This window comes from Pelophylax lessonae (genome assembly GCF_965119305.1).
Source record: "Pelophylax lessonae genome assembly, chromosome: 7".
NCBI lineage: Eukaryota > Metazoa > Chordata > Amphibia > Anura > Ranidae > Pelophylax > Pelophylax lessonae.
Genome location: NC_138774.1, coordinates 212634340 through 212652152, shown reverse-complemented (window position 1 = coordinate 212652152; position 17813 = coordinate 212634340). Strand labels below are relative to the sequence as shown.

General features: G+C 41.3%; 1 protein-coding gene across 1 annotated transcript in view; it reads left to right on the top strand.

The window, feature by feature from the left end:
* The window catches only part of NOXA1 (NADPH oxidase activator 1), a 66884-nt gene that overhangs the window by 35388 nt on the left and 13683 nt on the right, over positions 1-17813 (top strand). Inside the window, exons 7-12 of the mRNA XM_082262693.1 lie at positions 2743-2780; positions 5167-5305; positions 5473-5532; positions 7703-7772; positions 7852-7916; positions 16577-16678. Coding sequence (XP_082118819.1) covers positions 2743-2780; positions 5167-5305; positions 5473-5532; positions 7703-7772; positions 7852-7916; positions 16577-16678 — 474 coding nt within the window. The remainder of the gene's footprint in view (positions 1-2742; positions 2781-5166; positions 5306-5472; positions 5533-7702; positions 7773-7851; positions 7917-16576; positions 16679-17813) is intronic.

Below are 17813 nucleotides of genomic sequence, written 5' to 3'. Positions count from 1 at the left end.
GAGGCATTAGGGCCTCAAGCACATGGGCAGAAAAAACACCTCTTTTAGAAGGATGTTTCTGGTTTATTTTTTGTTCTTTTATGCCTATATTAGATATTGTGTTCAAGCACTTTGTTGCATTTGGATTCATGTTTTAGAGCAGCTTTTAGGTGCATAACAAAATGTCCCCAATCTGCGTTTAGAGAGACATGTACTGAAAGAATTTATGCTCACATATAAGCATAATTTAGGTGTGGTGGCTAGAACAAATAAATATTATAGCCATTAGAATTAAATTACATGCATACTTACGTGATTGAATGGGTTAAATTAAACATCAGCTTTAGGCCGGGTTCACACTTATGCGAATATTGATGAGGGTTTCCCCGCATCCAATTCACATGACAGGAGATTATCAATGGAGCCGGTTCACACAAGTCTGGGGCGGCCGTGGAGCGCATTGCACAGGAGTCCTGTGCATCTTTGGCTCTATTTCAGGTCCAAATTCAGGCAACAATTTGGCCTTAATTCGTCCCTAAAACAGAGAACAGCAACGCATCGGACCCCTGCTGTGAGCCGCATTGGTATTAGATGTGAACCCAGCCTGAGCCTCGGTTCACATTACTGTGGCTGCGGCGTTCGCATGTAATGTCGGAGCGCACTGCTCCTTCATTACATGCGTTAGGCTGTGCGGTACGAGTTTAGCCATACACTTTGTATGGCTAAATTCGCACCGCACCCGCAGCAAACACGCACATGACCCTTTTTGGCAGCCGCATCAGGATCGGATCGCACAGTGGTTCACACTTGTGCGATCCAATCCTGTGCGAACTGCAAGATCGCACTGCAATATGCGATCAAACTGGGGGTGCCGTTAAGATTACATTGACACCCCCAGCGTATCGCATATGGCAGTGTGAACTGCCGGGGGTGCGTGTACGATGCGGGAACAGGCTGCGGATTCGCAGCCTTCCCGCATCGCAAAAGTGTGAACCGAGGCTCAAACAGATAATATTTTTCCTGTGCATATACTTTTTGTAGATTGGCTATGTCGTACTGTACAACATAGTGAGTATAATAGGAACAGTTATTAGAACTAATAACCAAATGAACCAATAAATACCAGATAGTAGTGTTTTGTTTTTTATCTGCTGTCGATACCTTTTGTGGCATCCTGTTTTTTGGCATGGTCTTTTTTATTTTGGCCATCTAATGGTGCTTAAACTATCTGATGGGTTGTGCTTCCTGTTTCTTCACCATTTTGGGCGCTTATGTGGATTTACTTTTACTGACTTTCAGGCTGTATGTCCTTCCTCTACCTCTTGGTCTCCATTATAAAAAATCTCAAGTTTGCCCTGGTTACTTTTTAGTTTTTCCTTAACCGCTTGCCGACCGCTGCAAGTAGATATACTGCGGCGGTCAGCCCCGGCCAGGCAAAGTGACGTATATATACGTCACTAGCCTGTGACCGGTTTGTGAGCCAATAGCAGGCGAGCGCGTGCCCGCTGCGGCTCGTTCACGGAGGAGTCCGTGCGTGTGACCGGCGGACCCGATGCCCGCCGGTCACACTACGATCGTCGGTAGAGCGGGAGAAAGGCGGGCGGCTTATGTAAACAAGCCGCCTGTCATTTTCCCCTGTGTAAAAATGGAGATCAGACGGTTCTACTATATAGAACCGTTGATCTCTGTTTTTACAATAGGAGACATGTCCCACTACAGTTAGAAACACGCCCCTAGGACACACTGAACCCCTCCCTCTCCAATACAGTTAACCCCTTCCCTGCCAGTGTCATTTTTACAGTAACAGTGCATATGTATAGCACTGATTACTGCAGTAATGTCATTGGTAATCCCAAAAGTGTAAAAAATGTAAGTCAAGGGTCCGATCTGTCCGCCGCAATGTCGCAGTTCCGCAAAAAAAATCGCAGATCGCCGCCATTACTCAACCCTTGGTTGAGTGTTATGTACACCTTTTTATAAACACCAGTTTTGCCAATTTTATCAGTTTCTACTGTATATTATTGTATGTTTACTTTCTATTTTGTGTAATAAAATTTATATATATTTAATACTTTTTCAATCGCACATTTTTGAGTGGCCTTCAAAGTCCCACCCCAAGGGGATCCTCCAAATATGCTTAATTGTTTTTGGGGTAGTTTGACCACTAAGACTTGTGATCAGGTTTTAAATATTCAAGTGGTGAGTGAGTCTTTGGGGGAGATTTATTGAAACTGGTGAACACAGAATCTGGTGTAGATAAAAAATCAGTTTCTAGATTAAATTTTCAGCAGAAGTTAGAAGCTGATTCGTTACTATGCATAGCGGCACCAGTCTAAGTACATTTCCCCCTATGCGTTGGATTATGTTTGGTTTTTCTATTAGCATATGAAGAAGCCTGTGAAGCAGCAATTCTCTGATAGATTTTTATTGTAATCTGTGACCCCATTGAGTGGATTTTCTTCACTTCCTGTGCAGACTCTAGGACAGGAGGTGAGCAGAATCTCTTGGATAGCAATAACTTTTTGTTTTGAATTGCATAGGGAAAGTTTCAATGCTTTGTAAGGTTATTGTTGCTTTGTTTTTGGCCAGATTCCTCTTACTTCCTGTGTGCACACAGTTATGCTGTAATGTTAACTTGTTCCAGAAGGGATACAAACAGGAAAAACTGAAATAATTTGGGTTGGAGTTACACTTTAAATGTATCACCGGTATCTCTGGATTGTTAATTGTAATACAGTCTATAACTTTGCTTTCTCCCCACAGAAGCCTGGATTTTATGAGCCTTGTCAGGAAGCAATGCAGTGAGTTCTTGTTTAGTTCTTCGATTTTGGTGCTAGTTATCAATGTCCAATACAAACCATGTGAATCCCACTAGAAAGGGCTCTGTCAAGGCCCCGGCTATTCCAGGTCCATTGTCAATACCAGTTGAGCGCGGTTGCACTGGCTGGCAAACATTTCAGGGCCTATTTATTAATGTTATCAGCAAAAATGTGTGAATTTTTTTACCTAAATTTTAGTTCATTTTCACATAAAATGTAATTAATAAACATTAATGCATAGACCCTTGTTTGCCTCCAGTTATATAACTACATAATAACAGGGCCTTTTTTCAGCAGGAACATGGGGGAACGCAGTTCCGGCACCTCCAGCACTGAATGTATGCAAGAGGTGCTGGGGTGTGCTGAAGGGTCTACTGATGCTGGCTGCTGGGGGATCTATTATGGCTGGAGGGGATCCATTTTTGCAGGGTGGGGTTGTCCTATTGTTGCTGGGGAAGTCTATTGTTGCTAGCTGTGGGGGAATCTGTTGTTGCTGCTGGGGCTCTTTTGTTACTGGGGGGGAGGGGAGGGTTATTATTGTGCTGGGGGATGTTTTGTTGTGGGTGGTTCATTGTTGTTGGGGGGAGGGGAATCTATTGTTGCTGGAGGGTCTATTGTTGTTGCTGTAATCTATTTTACTGATTTTCTTGTTATCATTACCAATCCTTAACAAATTCCATACAAAGTACTTGGCATCAAAAAATTATACTTGGTTCTGTATTCTCTATAAAGGGCAGTACTGGGAGGTGGGTAGGGGCGTGGAACCAAGGATTGGTCCTCAGAGGTGTGTAGGGGCGGAGAAAAGGGGTGACTCAGAAAGGGGGAGCTCCTATTCTTTGAGAAAAAAAACCCTCATAAAAATAAGGTACATGTAAAAACACACTTTTTTTTCTTTTTACAGAACTCATCAGATGGGCTCAATAAATACATGTATACATTTATAGCCTCCTCTGACATCACTTTGAATTGTCCTATTTTATATTTGCAAAGCAGAACACAAAACAAGGAAAATTATTTTTTTTATAGGTGCAACCTCCAAGGAGACAACATAGCAAATACTCATAAAATGTTTATCGACAACCATTTTTTCATAAATTTCCATTAAAACACTTATAGATGTTTATATACCATGCCTATTCTATAATACATATTATACACAGGTATAGAATACCTCTGATTACTTGCCAAAAATGTTCAAGACATTCCAATACACATAATTAAAATAAATATAAATACAGTATAACAGCGACAATCATTAATATTCCATTTGAGCAAGATCAAGTCTCGACGGGTTTAGCAACTAGCTTCATCAGAAGTCCAGAGGTAGTGTTGAATATTATTTAAACATATTATTTAATAGTACCTCTGGACTCCTGATGAAGCTAGTTGCGAAATGTGTCAAGTCTTGATCTTGCCTGAATGGAATTTAAAAAGTTGATGCTGTTATACTGTATTGATATTTATTTCAATTATGTGTATTGGAATGTCTTGAACATTCTCTGGCAAGTAATCAGAGGTATGTGTATAATACTTATTACACGCTAGGCATGGTATATAACCAGCTAAAAGCGTTTTAATAAAAATTTATTTTTAAAAATGGTTGTCAATAAACTTTTTTTATTAGTATTTGAATGTGTTTTGTTATTTCCTTGGACGTTGTACTTATAAAATACCTTTGCTGATCTTTGTACCATAGGCAAGCGCAGGGGGTGTGCCACGTGTGCCTGGTCACACCCTGATCAATTTGTACAGTGCTGATTCCCCCTACTGCCCGGGCTTCCCCCAGGGTTGCGTCCCCCCTAGCGCAGTGCTGTTGGCTTCTCTCCTCTCCTCACCCCCGGCTACTGCGGGGGATGTTTCAGTATAGAGAGCGGGGGTTGGGGCTGATCAATATGTCATTTACCGGCTCATTCCCTTCTAAATAAACACACTCACTGTGTCCATTCATAACTGAAGCATAGGAAACTGTGTTCCCTATGCTTCAGTTTGTGAATGAACAGGAAGCTGCTCAGTTGCTCAGCACAGAGCACTTCTCATTCATTCACTGTCCAGTGCAGCTGAGACTGCAGAGAAAGGCATGTGTGTTTGAGCTTTGGGGTGCGCACCCTAATGTAATTGGCTGCGCACACCTATGGTTTGTACATTTAAACAAAAAATGTTATATCTAATTGAGAAATACTGTTCTGTAACCGGTGGAGTAAAGGATAATTTTTGTTTGCATATAATTAAAAATTTGAATAAATAACCAAGTTCTGTGATCAAATGACCCAATTTAGCATTTAATGAGTGTGGCTTTTCTATTGTTGTACTTAGGGGCTCAACAAACTTTTAGTACGCTGAATGAATTAACATTCTGTAACCCCAACAGAGGCCGAGAGGCTGGATATCATCGTGTTTTAGTCCATTATTACCCAGAAAATTCCGGGGAGGTGGCTGTGAAGGCCAGCAGCATTGTATACATTCTGAATAAGGATGGGGACTGGGCTACTGCCATCCACGACGGTCAAGTAAGTAGAGAAAAAATATCATGGGATTTGTGCTGATACAAGAGCAGTTTAGACCCAGGATTAGCATTATTTTTTCATGATATATATATATATATATATATATATATATATATATATATATATGTGTGTGTATATATGTATTCATAATTTTTTGTTGTCTCTTACAGAAAATCCTCATTCCCACCAGTTTTCTGGAACCAATAAATGCTCCTAAAGCTGATATGACGGTAATTAATTTACAGTTTTCTTTTCCATGCACAGTTATAAAAAAAAATCAAGAATGCTGCTAACTGGTTATAATAGTTACACAAGCTTATTTAAAGATAAGTCCACCCAAACAAAATTAGATAATGTAGATGGATGCTATTGTGTTGGTTAGGTAAGAGTTACCCTGAGATTAAAGTGATACTAAAGGGTCATTTTTTTTTTTTTAAACCAAACATTTAAAATTTACCTGCTCTGTGCAATGGTTTTGCACAGACCAGCCCCGAACCTCCTCCTCTTGGGTCCCCTATCAGCAGTCCTGTCTCCTTCCTCCTGCTGAGTGCCTCCATAGAAAGCAGTTTTCTATGGGGGCATTTGTGCATGCTCGCTTCCGATCCTGCTCTGTATGTCTATAAGACACACAGAGCATAGCTCAGTCCTGGCCTCCGCTACCTCCTTACTGGCTGTGACTGACAGCAGAGGGAGCCAATCGCTCTCATTGCTGTGTCTGAGCCAGTGAGGAAGCAGAGAGCCTTTAAGGTCGCTGGTTTCGTGCACATTGCTGGATCTAGCTCAGGTAAGTATAAGAAGGGGCTGTGGGGATAGCGGTTGTATTTGACAAGATTTTTAGGATTTTGTTGACCGTTTAAGACTAAAGGCTAAACCTACCCATTCATGACACACAAAGCCCAGCAGAGGAATCCTACTTTATAGTATTGGATAGAGCAAAGAAGGGGTATCCCATTGGGGATATTCACCCTGCTATTTTTACTGGTGACCATTTCAAAATGTTAGAATTGGCCCCATAACAAAAGGTAAAAAAAACATTCCAATGGGGACACCTGTTCTAGGGACAACAGTCTAAGAGGGTAAATCCCCAACTTTGGGGCGACAAGGTTAGAAGGCACCAACAGGTAACCAGACCCTTTGTGGGGGATGGGGGGCAGTCTCTGTATAAACTTTGGGAGATTTCCTCTAAAGCTGGCCATACACTTTTCAAATTTTGCTGAGGAGCCGAATGAAATTAGCTTAGTGGGTGACCCTTTCGGCCGCCTTCAACCAAACAACCCTCATTTGAAAAATCTAAGAAGCTGACCAGAAAATTGTCTGACAAGTGCGCCATTCCAATCAGATCCAAACACAGTTTGTGTATTTTCACAGCCGAAGTAGCACAGTGGGAGATTCGTTATTAGTGCTGGATACCGTGTTGCTTTTTTTTTTTTATTCAGCATGTCATGTACTGCCAACTTAACTTCCTGTTGCATTTTTGGGACAGGAAGTAAAAGGAAGTTTCTCTAATGGCACATACACAGCAAAAAAATAACCTGTAAGGGTTTTGAAACCTTCCCTATTTATCCAAAACTGACATGAAAACATTAAGCAATATATTTTTTAGATAGTATTTAAAGATCAAGACTCTAGTCATAAGAATCAAATGCTTCTTTTTAAAACACTAAAACTAATTATATAATTGCCTCACAACTTAGCACTACTTTCAGCTAATGCACTGAAATAGCCATATCCCTTTTACTTGCAGAACAAAGGTTTGTTCATAAGGATCAATAATAAAGTTTGGTGACCTAGGAACACCTTTTACTTACCTTGTTGTAAATTAAGAAAGGTACTGTATTCCAAAATTCACTTTCTGCAGGCCTCTTGTTGTCCCTTCCATACAAAACGTTTGATCTATCAAAGTATCAGTTCAAAGATGTTATTCACAGCAACCAATTAAATTCTGTGTCAATCTTTTTATTAAAGTTTAGAGTAACAAGAAAGGGAATTTTTAGGTAGCACACAGCAGTATAAAATAAAACTGACAACATAAACAGTACATAATAAAAGAAAAAAAAGATAGATTTGGTGATGGTAGTAGATCGAAGATGGTAAGGGTTTTGCTAAGAACCCATAAACAGTTCACAATTAGGTATGACAAACTACAGCAATGTAGCAATGAATTAAATTCAAATTTGACTTGTATAGTTGGATCTAATTGGTTATACATTAAGCAGAAAGAGCTTAGACTTTAAGGAGTAGACCCAGTCTCTACATATTGGTTATTCTTTGGAATTGGTGGATAAAACGATTTTGGTAAAGTCAATGAAGTTGTTAACTTACGCACATTTGTAGTGTTTGCCATTTTGTAGTAATGATTCACCAGTTGATTTCACATAAGAATTTTTGTTCTTTTAAAAGAAAGTGAATAATGGAATCCCTCTGCCACCCACAAAGATGCCTCCAACTAGGCCCAACGTCAAGCCAACTGGTAAGCTGTGAAACTTGTAATTCATTTTTCTGCTGTGTTATGGCTACCCCCTGACTTAAATGATATCTGTTTTCTCCAGGTAATCCATCACCAGATCTGGATCTACCAAAGAGACCTGCTCATGACCTACCAGAACAAAAAGAGGTACTAAAGTATTGCAAGAAGCCGGTACTGTAACTTAATATTATAATAATAATAATAAATATATATAGCACAGTAGCTGCCTAGCAGCTCTAGAGTTGTAGGTTTGAATCCCAACCACAGCCATACCTGCCTGAAAGTTTGCATGTTCTCCCTGTGCCTGCGTGGGTTTCCCCCGGGTACTCCGGTTTACTCCCACACTTCAAAGACATGCTGGTAGGTTAATTGACTCCTGTCTAAATTGTCCCTAGTATGTATATGTATGAATTTGAGTTAGGGACCTTTGATTGTAAGCTCTTTGAGGGCAGAGACTGATGAGAATGTATACTATATATGTAAAGCTCTATGTAAATTGACGGGGCTATACAAGTACCAAAAATTATTAAATAAAGTGCCAGAAAGTCGAAAAGATACATTTCTTTCTAGAAAAGAGTTATTGAAAACATTTTTTTAAACTCTTTTTATTGGAATTGAAAACATTTGTAAGCTATTTTTAAGTACCTCCGTAAAAACGCGTTTATCCTATTAGGGGGCGAGGATCTAAAAACTTATACTGTTTATACATATTGAAGAAATGCTAAACTTTTTTTCTAAAATATGTTCTAAATCATTAAGTTGCAGAGATTAGCTCAAAATCTTACAAAGTGTATGTACGCTGTACATCGGGAACGTGAGTTGTAATATATTGCTAATTGTCAATTCTACCTCCTTAAGGTGTCAGTCTTAACAAAAGTTATACTTTAGCTATTGGTGTAATCTGGTGGTTTCATTCAGCCCCCGGTTTTTTATATGCTTTGGATACTCCAGCAACCAAATCTCCTTGTCATAGTTAATGAGTTTGTTCCTGGCAACCTGGAAGTTTTGGGGGTTCCCACTACAACTTTTGTCTTTTCCTGACCACCTTTTGGGTGTTTAAGTACTGAAGGGGAAAGGCTTCACAGTGGGAGCTGGCAATGTGGACAAGGTAAATTGTAGTTTACCGATTCATCACCATTGCCACTGCCTAGCTTGAAATAACTGATAACATAATAAAGATTGCAGTTAGCTATTAAATTCTGAAGCAGTGCTAAATGTATCATGTTCTTTTAAAGCACTTAAAATTGTACATATATTTTTAAAAATATTTTTTGCTAAAATTAATAGTTGGTACTGACATCATTCAAAGTACAGTAAACCCCCGTTATATCGCGGTTACGTTTTTGCTGTCCTGGTATATTGCATTTTTTTTTCTGTAAGACCTATTAATATTATTTTACTAATTAAATCATTGTTAATTAAATCTTTTTTTTGTTTTCCATTGCTCTTGCTCTGTTTCTCAGTATCTCTTATGTGTTTAAATGTGTTTCTATTGTTTTAAAAGTGTATAAAGGATTAAAGTGTTTGATATACAAGACATGTTAGCAAAGTACCGACATCCCAGTTGAATAATCAATATGTGGTAGAAAAGGACTACCAAAAAAGATGGATGGGGGCTCGAGGTGTTCGAGCCTTCATCCAGAAAATACATGGAAGGCCATGAATGAGCATAGAAAGGAGAGAGGTGTAGAGAAGGGGAAAAACAAAAGCTGGGTAAAAAAAAGGGGGGGAAGAGAAACAGAAAATGAAGAAAAAGAAAAAGGGAGGGGGAGAGAAGGGGAACAGGAGGAGAAAAGAGAATAAATAAAGAAAAAGAGGAAAGAGAAGAAAAAAGAAGAACAAAGAGGCAAAAATAGAAAAATGAGAAAAAAGAAGAAAAAAGGGGAACAGAACAAAGATCCAAGAAAAAATGATGAGGGCTGGTGGGATTTTAATGGTACCGTAGAAAAAATCATAGAAGAGGTGATAAAATCAAGTATTTTATTTATACATCATTAAAAACCAGGTAGGGGAAGACATTTGTATATGTATAAAAACATATTAACGGGTACAAACAATACAGTAACAAAGGTATAGACAATAGGCGATGGTAGATATATAGCTCATCCGGTGTGCAAGACCTCGGAGAATTAACCCAACATGTTTCGCAGCCTATTTAGGGCTGCTTCTTCAGGGATCTGTAACATGCTATATAAGAAGAGAGTTTTAATAGACCTATGTAGAAACAAAACAAGTAATGAATAAACAAATAAGATACAACTTAATGATTAAACATGCACATGCGGCTCCTGTGTGTACAATGCACAGCCCATCACCACAAATCGTCACCCAGCAGTGCACCAAGGAGGGAGAGAGCCCGGGATCCCCACAATACGTCTTACCCACGGATGTGGAGGAGGATTAAGACAAGGATAGTCAAATGGCGTAAGTGTTGTGAACCAAACGAGGCACCCAGAGGGATACCAGTAGGGTTCGAAAAGTAAAAAGAGAGAGAACACCAAAAGTTTCCAAAGGGATATCCAAGGGAAGTGTTTGCTGAGGCAGGTAAGAGTAAAAATAAAACTTAAAAAGGCAATAATTTACCTTCAATGGTACTGAATTATATATGACTCGATAATGAGACAGAGTGATTTGGAACCCAAAAGCTCCTATCTCTAAAGAGAGAAATATAGAATATATTTAAAGGCATAACTACTCCTGGCAAGAAAGCAACTTAGGAGGACAAGAAGGAAAGAAAGGGAAGGGGAAGGGAGCCAGAGAACATAAAAAGAGAAAAAAAAGGATAGAACAAAAGAAGCAACACAGGGAAAGAAAGAAATGGGAAAAAATGGAAAGGGGGACAAAACACACAGCAAACATAAAAAAAAAAAAAAAAAAAAGGAAGAAAAAAGGGGGTAGGAAAAGAGGGGGGAGGAGGAGAAACAAAGAAGGAAAAGCAAATGAATAAAAAGAAAAGAAACGAGAAAGAGATGGCTACCTCACAGAGAATGCTGATAAAATATGGAGAGGCCGATGGAGGAAAAAGCAGCTAAGCATCTACAGATACAGTGGGTGGTGTCTAATTGTCATGCTCGTTCTGAGGTACGCCAGAGGAACCACCTACAGGTATCCAGATAGGGTTGACCAAGTAGCACAAAGCACCTAGTGGGGAGATACAGAAATAATTTGAAATTGAGACATAGCCTGAGGGTTCGCATGATAGCAAACCTCCGGGCATGGCCATCAATCAAGCAACAGACCTCCGGGCATGACCAACGACACGTACTTACCCACATGTATTCCGATGGAGAGCATGGCCTTCTCACAAAGGTATAAAACGCCAAACCTCCCGCTTATATACTACCTCAACCCGACGCCGGACGCACGTCATAGACATGCGCCACGGCGTGGGTCAGATCCTCAACAATGCGCGCACCGGAAGCGCGCATAGTGCTGCACTGAACTCGGCCGCACCACGCAGCCGCGTGCAGCCATGGAGAGCGGAAGTGGAGGTAATCATACCTCCACATCCCGCGCCTCCATCCGAGGATCACACATCCGTGGGAAGCGAGAGGAGGAGCCAGGGCTCACCAACCTACCATAGGGGCAAAGCAAACCAGGCGATCAGAGGGGTGGATGAGCGTGCATTGCAGATAGAAACAAAAGGAGCCAAAAGAGCATGTGAATGGATGAAACACAAACAAAAAATAAATAACCATATAAACAACAAAGTATACAAAAACATACACCTAGTGCAACAATCGATGCAGTATATATAAAGCACTCCATTTAGCAATAACGTGGCGATCCGTGGCTGGGAAAAGAGGACGAAAGGGGGGGGGAGGGAAATGCAGGAGGGGAAGGGAAACATCACCAGCCAAGGACCGTCACGCTGTATACGTTATAAAGTATCACAAATTACCTTTCCACAAATACATCAACAGTTTATGGAAATTGCCACATGAGTCCAAAATGAGGATTGGTCAGGAACAAATCATAAAGAAAATAAATAAATATAGCTCCCAGGAAGCGGTTATCAAAAAAAGCCTTACAAAGGCACAATTCCGTTTGTGGAATGAGCAGATTTTTAGATTTTTATTTCTCCCAGAGTCTTTGTGACCCCATCTCATGACTGCCAGGTGGAACAAGGGACCAACGTGCATGGGGTAGGGGTCCCGTCAGGTGTGAGTGGGGTAATATGTCTAAATGCAAGATTGCAAGACAGTCTCTATCCCAGGAATGGTTTGTAGGTTAAAACCTCATTAATTCCTGGGGGTTTGATGGCATCCAGCGACTCAATCCAATAAGTTTCTTTTTGTAAGATGCGCTTGTCCCAATTACCCCCGCGGGGGTCTGGGGCAATGACATCCAGGACCGTGAATTTCACAGTTTTGTTATTGTATCCATGATGCAAACCAATGTGCCTGGTGACACTCACGAAAGGAAGTCGCACGTCTGAATACCAGATTAGGTCTGGTACCTAGATATTTGGCCAAGATATTCCTTTCGTGACCGCTTGACAAAAAGTCACTATAGACCAGACAACACCCCTCAATTTCCTAAAAAAGGTACCTATCCCTGTGGATCCTGTGACAAATGTCCCTGGATCCTTTGCGGACCTAAGGTCCGATTACCCAACGGTAGATACTTTAGGCCCCAACACTTTGCCGATTGCAACACGCAAGGTGTTGTTTATTTGATGACCTGTCAATGTGGGGCCTTCTACGTCGGCAAGACGATTCGCAAGTTGAGCCAACGTATTGGGGACCACATCTACCACTCTGACGGCGGAACCATACATGCCTGGTGACACTCGTTTGTATGGTTCCGCCGTCAGAGTGGTAGATGTGGTCCCCAATACGTTGGCTCAACTTGCGAATCGTCTTGCCGACGTAGAAGGCCCCACATTGACAGGTCATCAAATAAACAACACCTTGCGTGTTGCAATCGGCAAAGTGTTGGGGCCTAAAGTATCTACCGTTGGGTAATCGGACCTTAGGTCCGCAAAGGATCCAGGGACATTTGTCACAGGATCCACAGGGATAGGTACCTTTTTTAGGAAATTGAGGGGTGTTGTCTGGTCTATAGTGACTTTTTGTCAAGCGGTCACGAAAGGAATATCTTGGCCAAATATCTAGGTACCAGACCTAATCTGGTATTCAGACGTGCGACTTCCTTTCGTGAGTGTCACCAGGCACATTGGTTTGCATCATGGATACAATAACAAAACTGTGAAATTCACGGTCCTGGATGTCATTGCCCCAGACCCCCGCGGGGGTAATTGGGACAAGCGCATCTTACAAAAAGAAACTTATTGGATTGAGTCGCTGGATGCCATCAAACCCCCAGGAATTAATGAGGTTTTAACCTACAAACCATTCCTGGGATAGAGACTGTCTTGCAATCTTGCATTTAGACATATTACCCCACTCACACCTGACGGGACCCCTACCCCATGCACGTTGGTCCCTTGTTCCACCTGGCAGTCATGAGATGGGGTCACAAAGACTCTGGGAGAAATAAAAATCTAAAAATCTGCTCATTCCACAAACGGAATTGTGCCTTTGTAAGGCTTTTTTTGATAACCGCTTCCTGGGAGCTATATTTATTTATTTTCTTTATGATTTGTTCCTGACCAATCCTCATTTTGGACTCATGTGGCAATTTCCATAAACTGTTGATGTATTTGTGGAAAGGTAATTTGTGATACTTTATAACGTATACAGCGTGACGGTCCTTGGCTGGTGATGTTTCCCTTCCCCTCCTGCATTTCCCTCCCCCCCCCTTTCGTCCTTTTTTCCCAGCCACGGATCGCCACGTTATTGCTAAATGGAGTGCTTTATATATACTGCATCGATTGTTGCACTAGGTGTATGTTTTTGTATACTTTGTTGTTTATATGGTTATTTATTTTTTGTTTGTGTTTCATCCATTCACATGCTCTTTTGGCTCCTTTTGTTTCTATCTGCAATGCACGCTCATCCACCCCTCTGATCGCCTGGTTTGCTTTGCCCCTATGGTAGGTTGGTGAGCCCTGGCTCCTCCTCTCGCTTCCCACGGATGTGTGATCCTCGGATGGAGGCGCGGGATGTGGAGGTATGATTACCTCCACTTCCGCTCTCCATGGCTGCACGCGGCTGCGTGGTGCGGCCGAGTTCAGTGCAGCACTATGCGCGCTTCCGGTGCGCGCATTGTTGAGGATCTGACCCACGCCGTGGCGCATGTCTATGACGTGCGTCCGGCGTCGGGTTGAGGTAGTATATAAGCGGGAGGTTTGGCGTTTTATACCTTTGTGAGAAGGCCATGCTCTCCATCGGAATACATGTGGGTAAGTACGTGTCGTTGGTCATGCCCGGAGGTCTGTTGCTTGATTGATGGCCATGCCCGGAGGTTTGCTATCATGCGAACCCTCAGGCTATGTCTCAATTTCAAATTATTTCTGTATCTCCCCACTAGGTGCTTTGTGCTACTTGGTCAACCCTATCTGGATACCTGTAGGTGGTTCCTCTGGCGTACCTCAGAACGAGCATGACAATTAGACACCACCCACTGTATCTGTAGATGCTTAGCTGCTTTTTCCTCCATCGGCCTCTCCATATTTTATCAGCATTCTCTGTGAGGTAGCCATCTTTCTCGTTTCTTTTCTTTTTATTCATTTGCTTTTCCTTCTTTGTTTCTCCTCCTCCCCCCTCTTTTCCTACCCCCTTTTTTCTTCCTTTTTTTTTTTTTATGTTTGCTGTGTGTTTTGTCCCCCTTTCCATTTTTCCCATTTCTTTCTTTCCCTGTGTTGCTTCTTTTGTTCTATCCTTTTTTTTCTCTTTTTATGTTCTCTGGCTCCTTTCCCCTTCCCTTTCTTTCCTTCTTGTCCTCCTAAGTTGCTTTCTTGCCAGGAGTAGTTATGCCTTTAAATATATTCTATATTTCTCTCTTTAGAGATAGGAGCTTTTGGGTTCCAAATCACTCTGTCTCATTATCGAGTCATATATAATTCAGTACCATTGAAGGTAAATTATTGCCTTTTTAAGTTTTATTTTTACTCTTACCTGCCTCAGCAAACACTTCCCTTGGATATCCCTTTGGAAACTTTTGGTGTTCTCTCTCTTTTTACTTTTCGAACCCTACTGGTATCCCTCTGGGTGCCTCGTTTGGTTCACAACACTTACGCCATTTGACTATCCTTGTCTTATTTCTCCTCCACATCCGTGGGTAAGACGTATTGTGGGGATCCCGGGCTCTCTCCCTCCTTGGTGCACTGCTGGGTGACGATTTGTGGTGATGGGCTGTGCATTGTACACACAGGAGCCGCATGTGCATGTTTAATCATTAAGTTGTATCTTATTTGTTTATTCATTACTTGTTTTGTTTCTACATAGGTCTATTAAAACTCTCTTCTTATATAGCATGTTACAGACCCCTGAAGAAGCAGCCCTAAATAGGCTGCGAAACATGTTGGGTTAATTCTCCGAGGTCTTGCACACCGGATGAGCTATATATCTACCATCGCCTATTGTCTATACCTTTGTTACTGTATTGTTTGTACCCGTTAATATGTTTTTATACATATACAAATGTCTTCCCCTACCTGGTTTTTAATGATGTATAAATAAAATACTTGATTTTATCACCTCTTCTATGATTTTTTCTACGGTACCATTAAAATCCCACCAGCCCTCATCATTTTTTCTTGGATCTTTGTTCTGTTCCCCTTTTTTCTTCTTTTTTCTCATTTTTCTATTTTTGCCTCTTTGTTCTTCTTTTTTCTTCTCTTTCCTCTTTTTCTTTATTTCTTCTCTTTTCTCCTCCTGTTCCCCTTCTCTCCCCCTCCCTTTTTCTTTTTCTTCATTTTCTGTTTCTCTTCCCCCCCTTTTTTTACCCAGCTTTTGTTTTTCCCCTTCTCTACACCTCTCTCCTTTCTATGCTCATTCATGTCCTTCCATGTATTTTCTGGATGAAGGCTCGAACACCTCGAGCCCCCATCCATCTTTTTTGGTAGTCCTTTTCTACCACATATTGTTTTAAAAGTGTGTTTAAAGACCTTAAAATGCTTTTAAAAGTACAGTGAAAGTTATAAAAACATGCCTAGAGTGTATTTAAATAGGGTCTTTCTATTTCGCGGATTTTCACTTTTCGCAGTTGGGTCCGGAGCGTAACCCCCGCGATGGAGGGGGGTTTACTGTAGTAGCCAAATGTACACAACTGTAAATGTGCTTCTTTCTCAATAAGGTGAAAAGAGCGGAACCATCGTTGGATGTTTCCTCTAGAGCAGTGATGGCGAACCTTGACAACCCAGATGTTTTGGAACTACATTTCCCATGATGCTCAACTACACTGCAGAGTGCATGAACATCATGGGAAATGTAGTTCCAAAACATCTGGGGTGCCATGATTCTCCATCACTGCTCTAGAGCAACCATTCTCAAACTTTTTAATCCATACGAACCCTTAAAATAATTTTTAGGCCTCAGGGAGCCCCTGCTAAAACCAGCTTATTAGGGCCATTGGGAAAAAAATCCTTGTATTGGTGGTCAGTGGAAAGAAGGCCACTTTAGCTTACAGACAGCTAAAAAGATTATTGGTAACATGCCACTGGTTCTACCAAATGGTGTTCATCCTCGAACTATGCAGGCACCATCAAATAGAAGGGCAATTACCACAGTTCAAGGAACCCCTAGCAACCTCTGAAGGAACCCTAGTTGAGAAAGGCTGCTCTAGAGAGAACCATGTGGTGGAGCAATTATCAGATGCACCTGTCTTTCCTAGACCAGTGAAATGAAATAAACCCTTTAAGACCTTATCATTCTGTAAATATGACATTCTCTTTTATACAGGAGACAGTGAAAGAGAAAGCTGGTCAACAAATACCTTCTCAGAAGGTAGAGATGGTTGTCAATTTGCAGAGTGTACCACTAACCAAACAGAAGATCACAGTGGTAAGTATACGAGTGTTGAATTTCCACATTTAACAACAATCTTCAATCAAGTTTCTCTTGATCACACCAGCATTTAATCAAATCCTTTTTTCAGAGGCACAATGGAGAGTAAGCTGCTGACCTGTTAGGCTCGGTTCACACTGGGGTGACTTGTCAGGTGACTTGCAATGGAACCGTTCTAATCGGAGCAACTCAAGTCGCTCCAACTTAGAAAAAGGTTTATGCACTACTTGGGTGTGACTTCAGAGTGGCTTGCATTGACTTCTATTAAAGAAGTTGTTTGCAAGCTGCGCTGAAGTTGCGCAGTGCAGGGACTTTGAAGCTGCCCCAGTGTGAACCGAGCCTAAGTAAGGACTTGGGAGTGGGATGTGGCCCAGAAATCCAATAGCTAACAGTTTAAAGTGAAACTAAACTTTGGATTAAAAAAATAAAATAAATCTAAACTTAATGCAAAAAAGTAGCTTCTTATGCCTCCTCCAGATCTCTTTTTTTTCTGCTCTGATATCTGATTTCCTGTTAGAGGGTGGCTACATTTGTTCTCCATGGTTTCACTGTATGTAGTAACATAGCCACCCTTTCTTATTCACACCAAAATGGACTAGGGACTATGGACTAGGGTTGCACCCATAAAAAATTGAAGTGAAGGGGGAAAGAAGAAGCTCAAAAACACACAGAGGATGTTACAAGGAGGCAGAAAAACACATTTGGAAACAGTTCCATGGGAAATAGATAACACAGGCCATTGGTGGTAGATGTGCATGAATTATTTTTGGAGAAATAGGATATTGTTTAGTGTTAGCTTAACCACTTGCCGACCAGCTGCCGTAGTTTTACTGTGGTAGGTCGGGTCTGTTACGCGAAACGACGTACATGTATGTTGCTTCTTGTAGCAGTTAGTGTGGGCACGCGCACACACTGATTGGCTAGCCAATCAGCAAGTCTGGCGGCCGCGATGTCCCATGGAGACAGAACAGTGGTCTGCCGATGTAAACATGTTCCTATTTAGGAACACTTTCAGCTAGTACAGAAAATATATGTTGATGCCATCCCCTAGTCAATTCCTGTGAGGTGAAATGAGAGCACAGACCCCCCAAACCTCACTTTCTCCTAAAGGGTTATCCTTACTGTGTTTGTC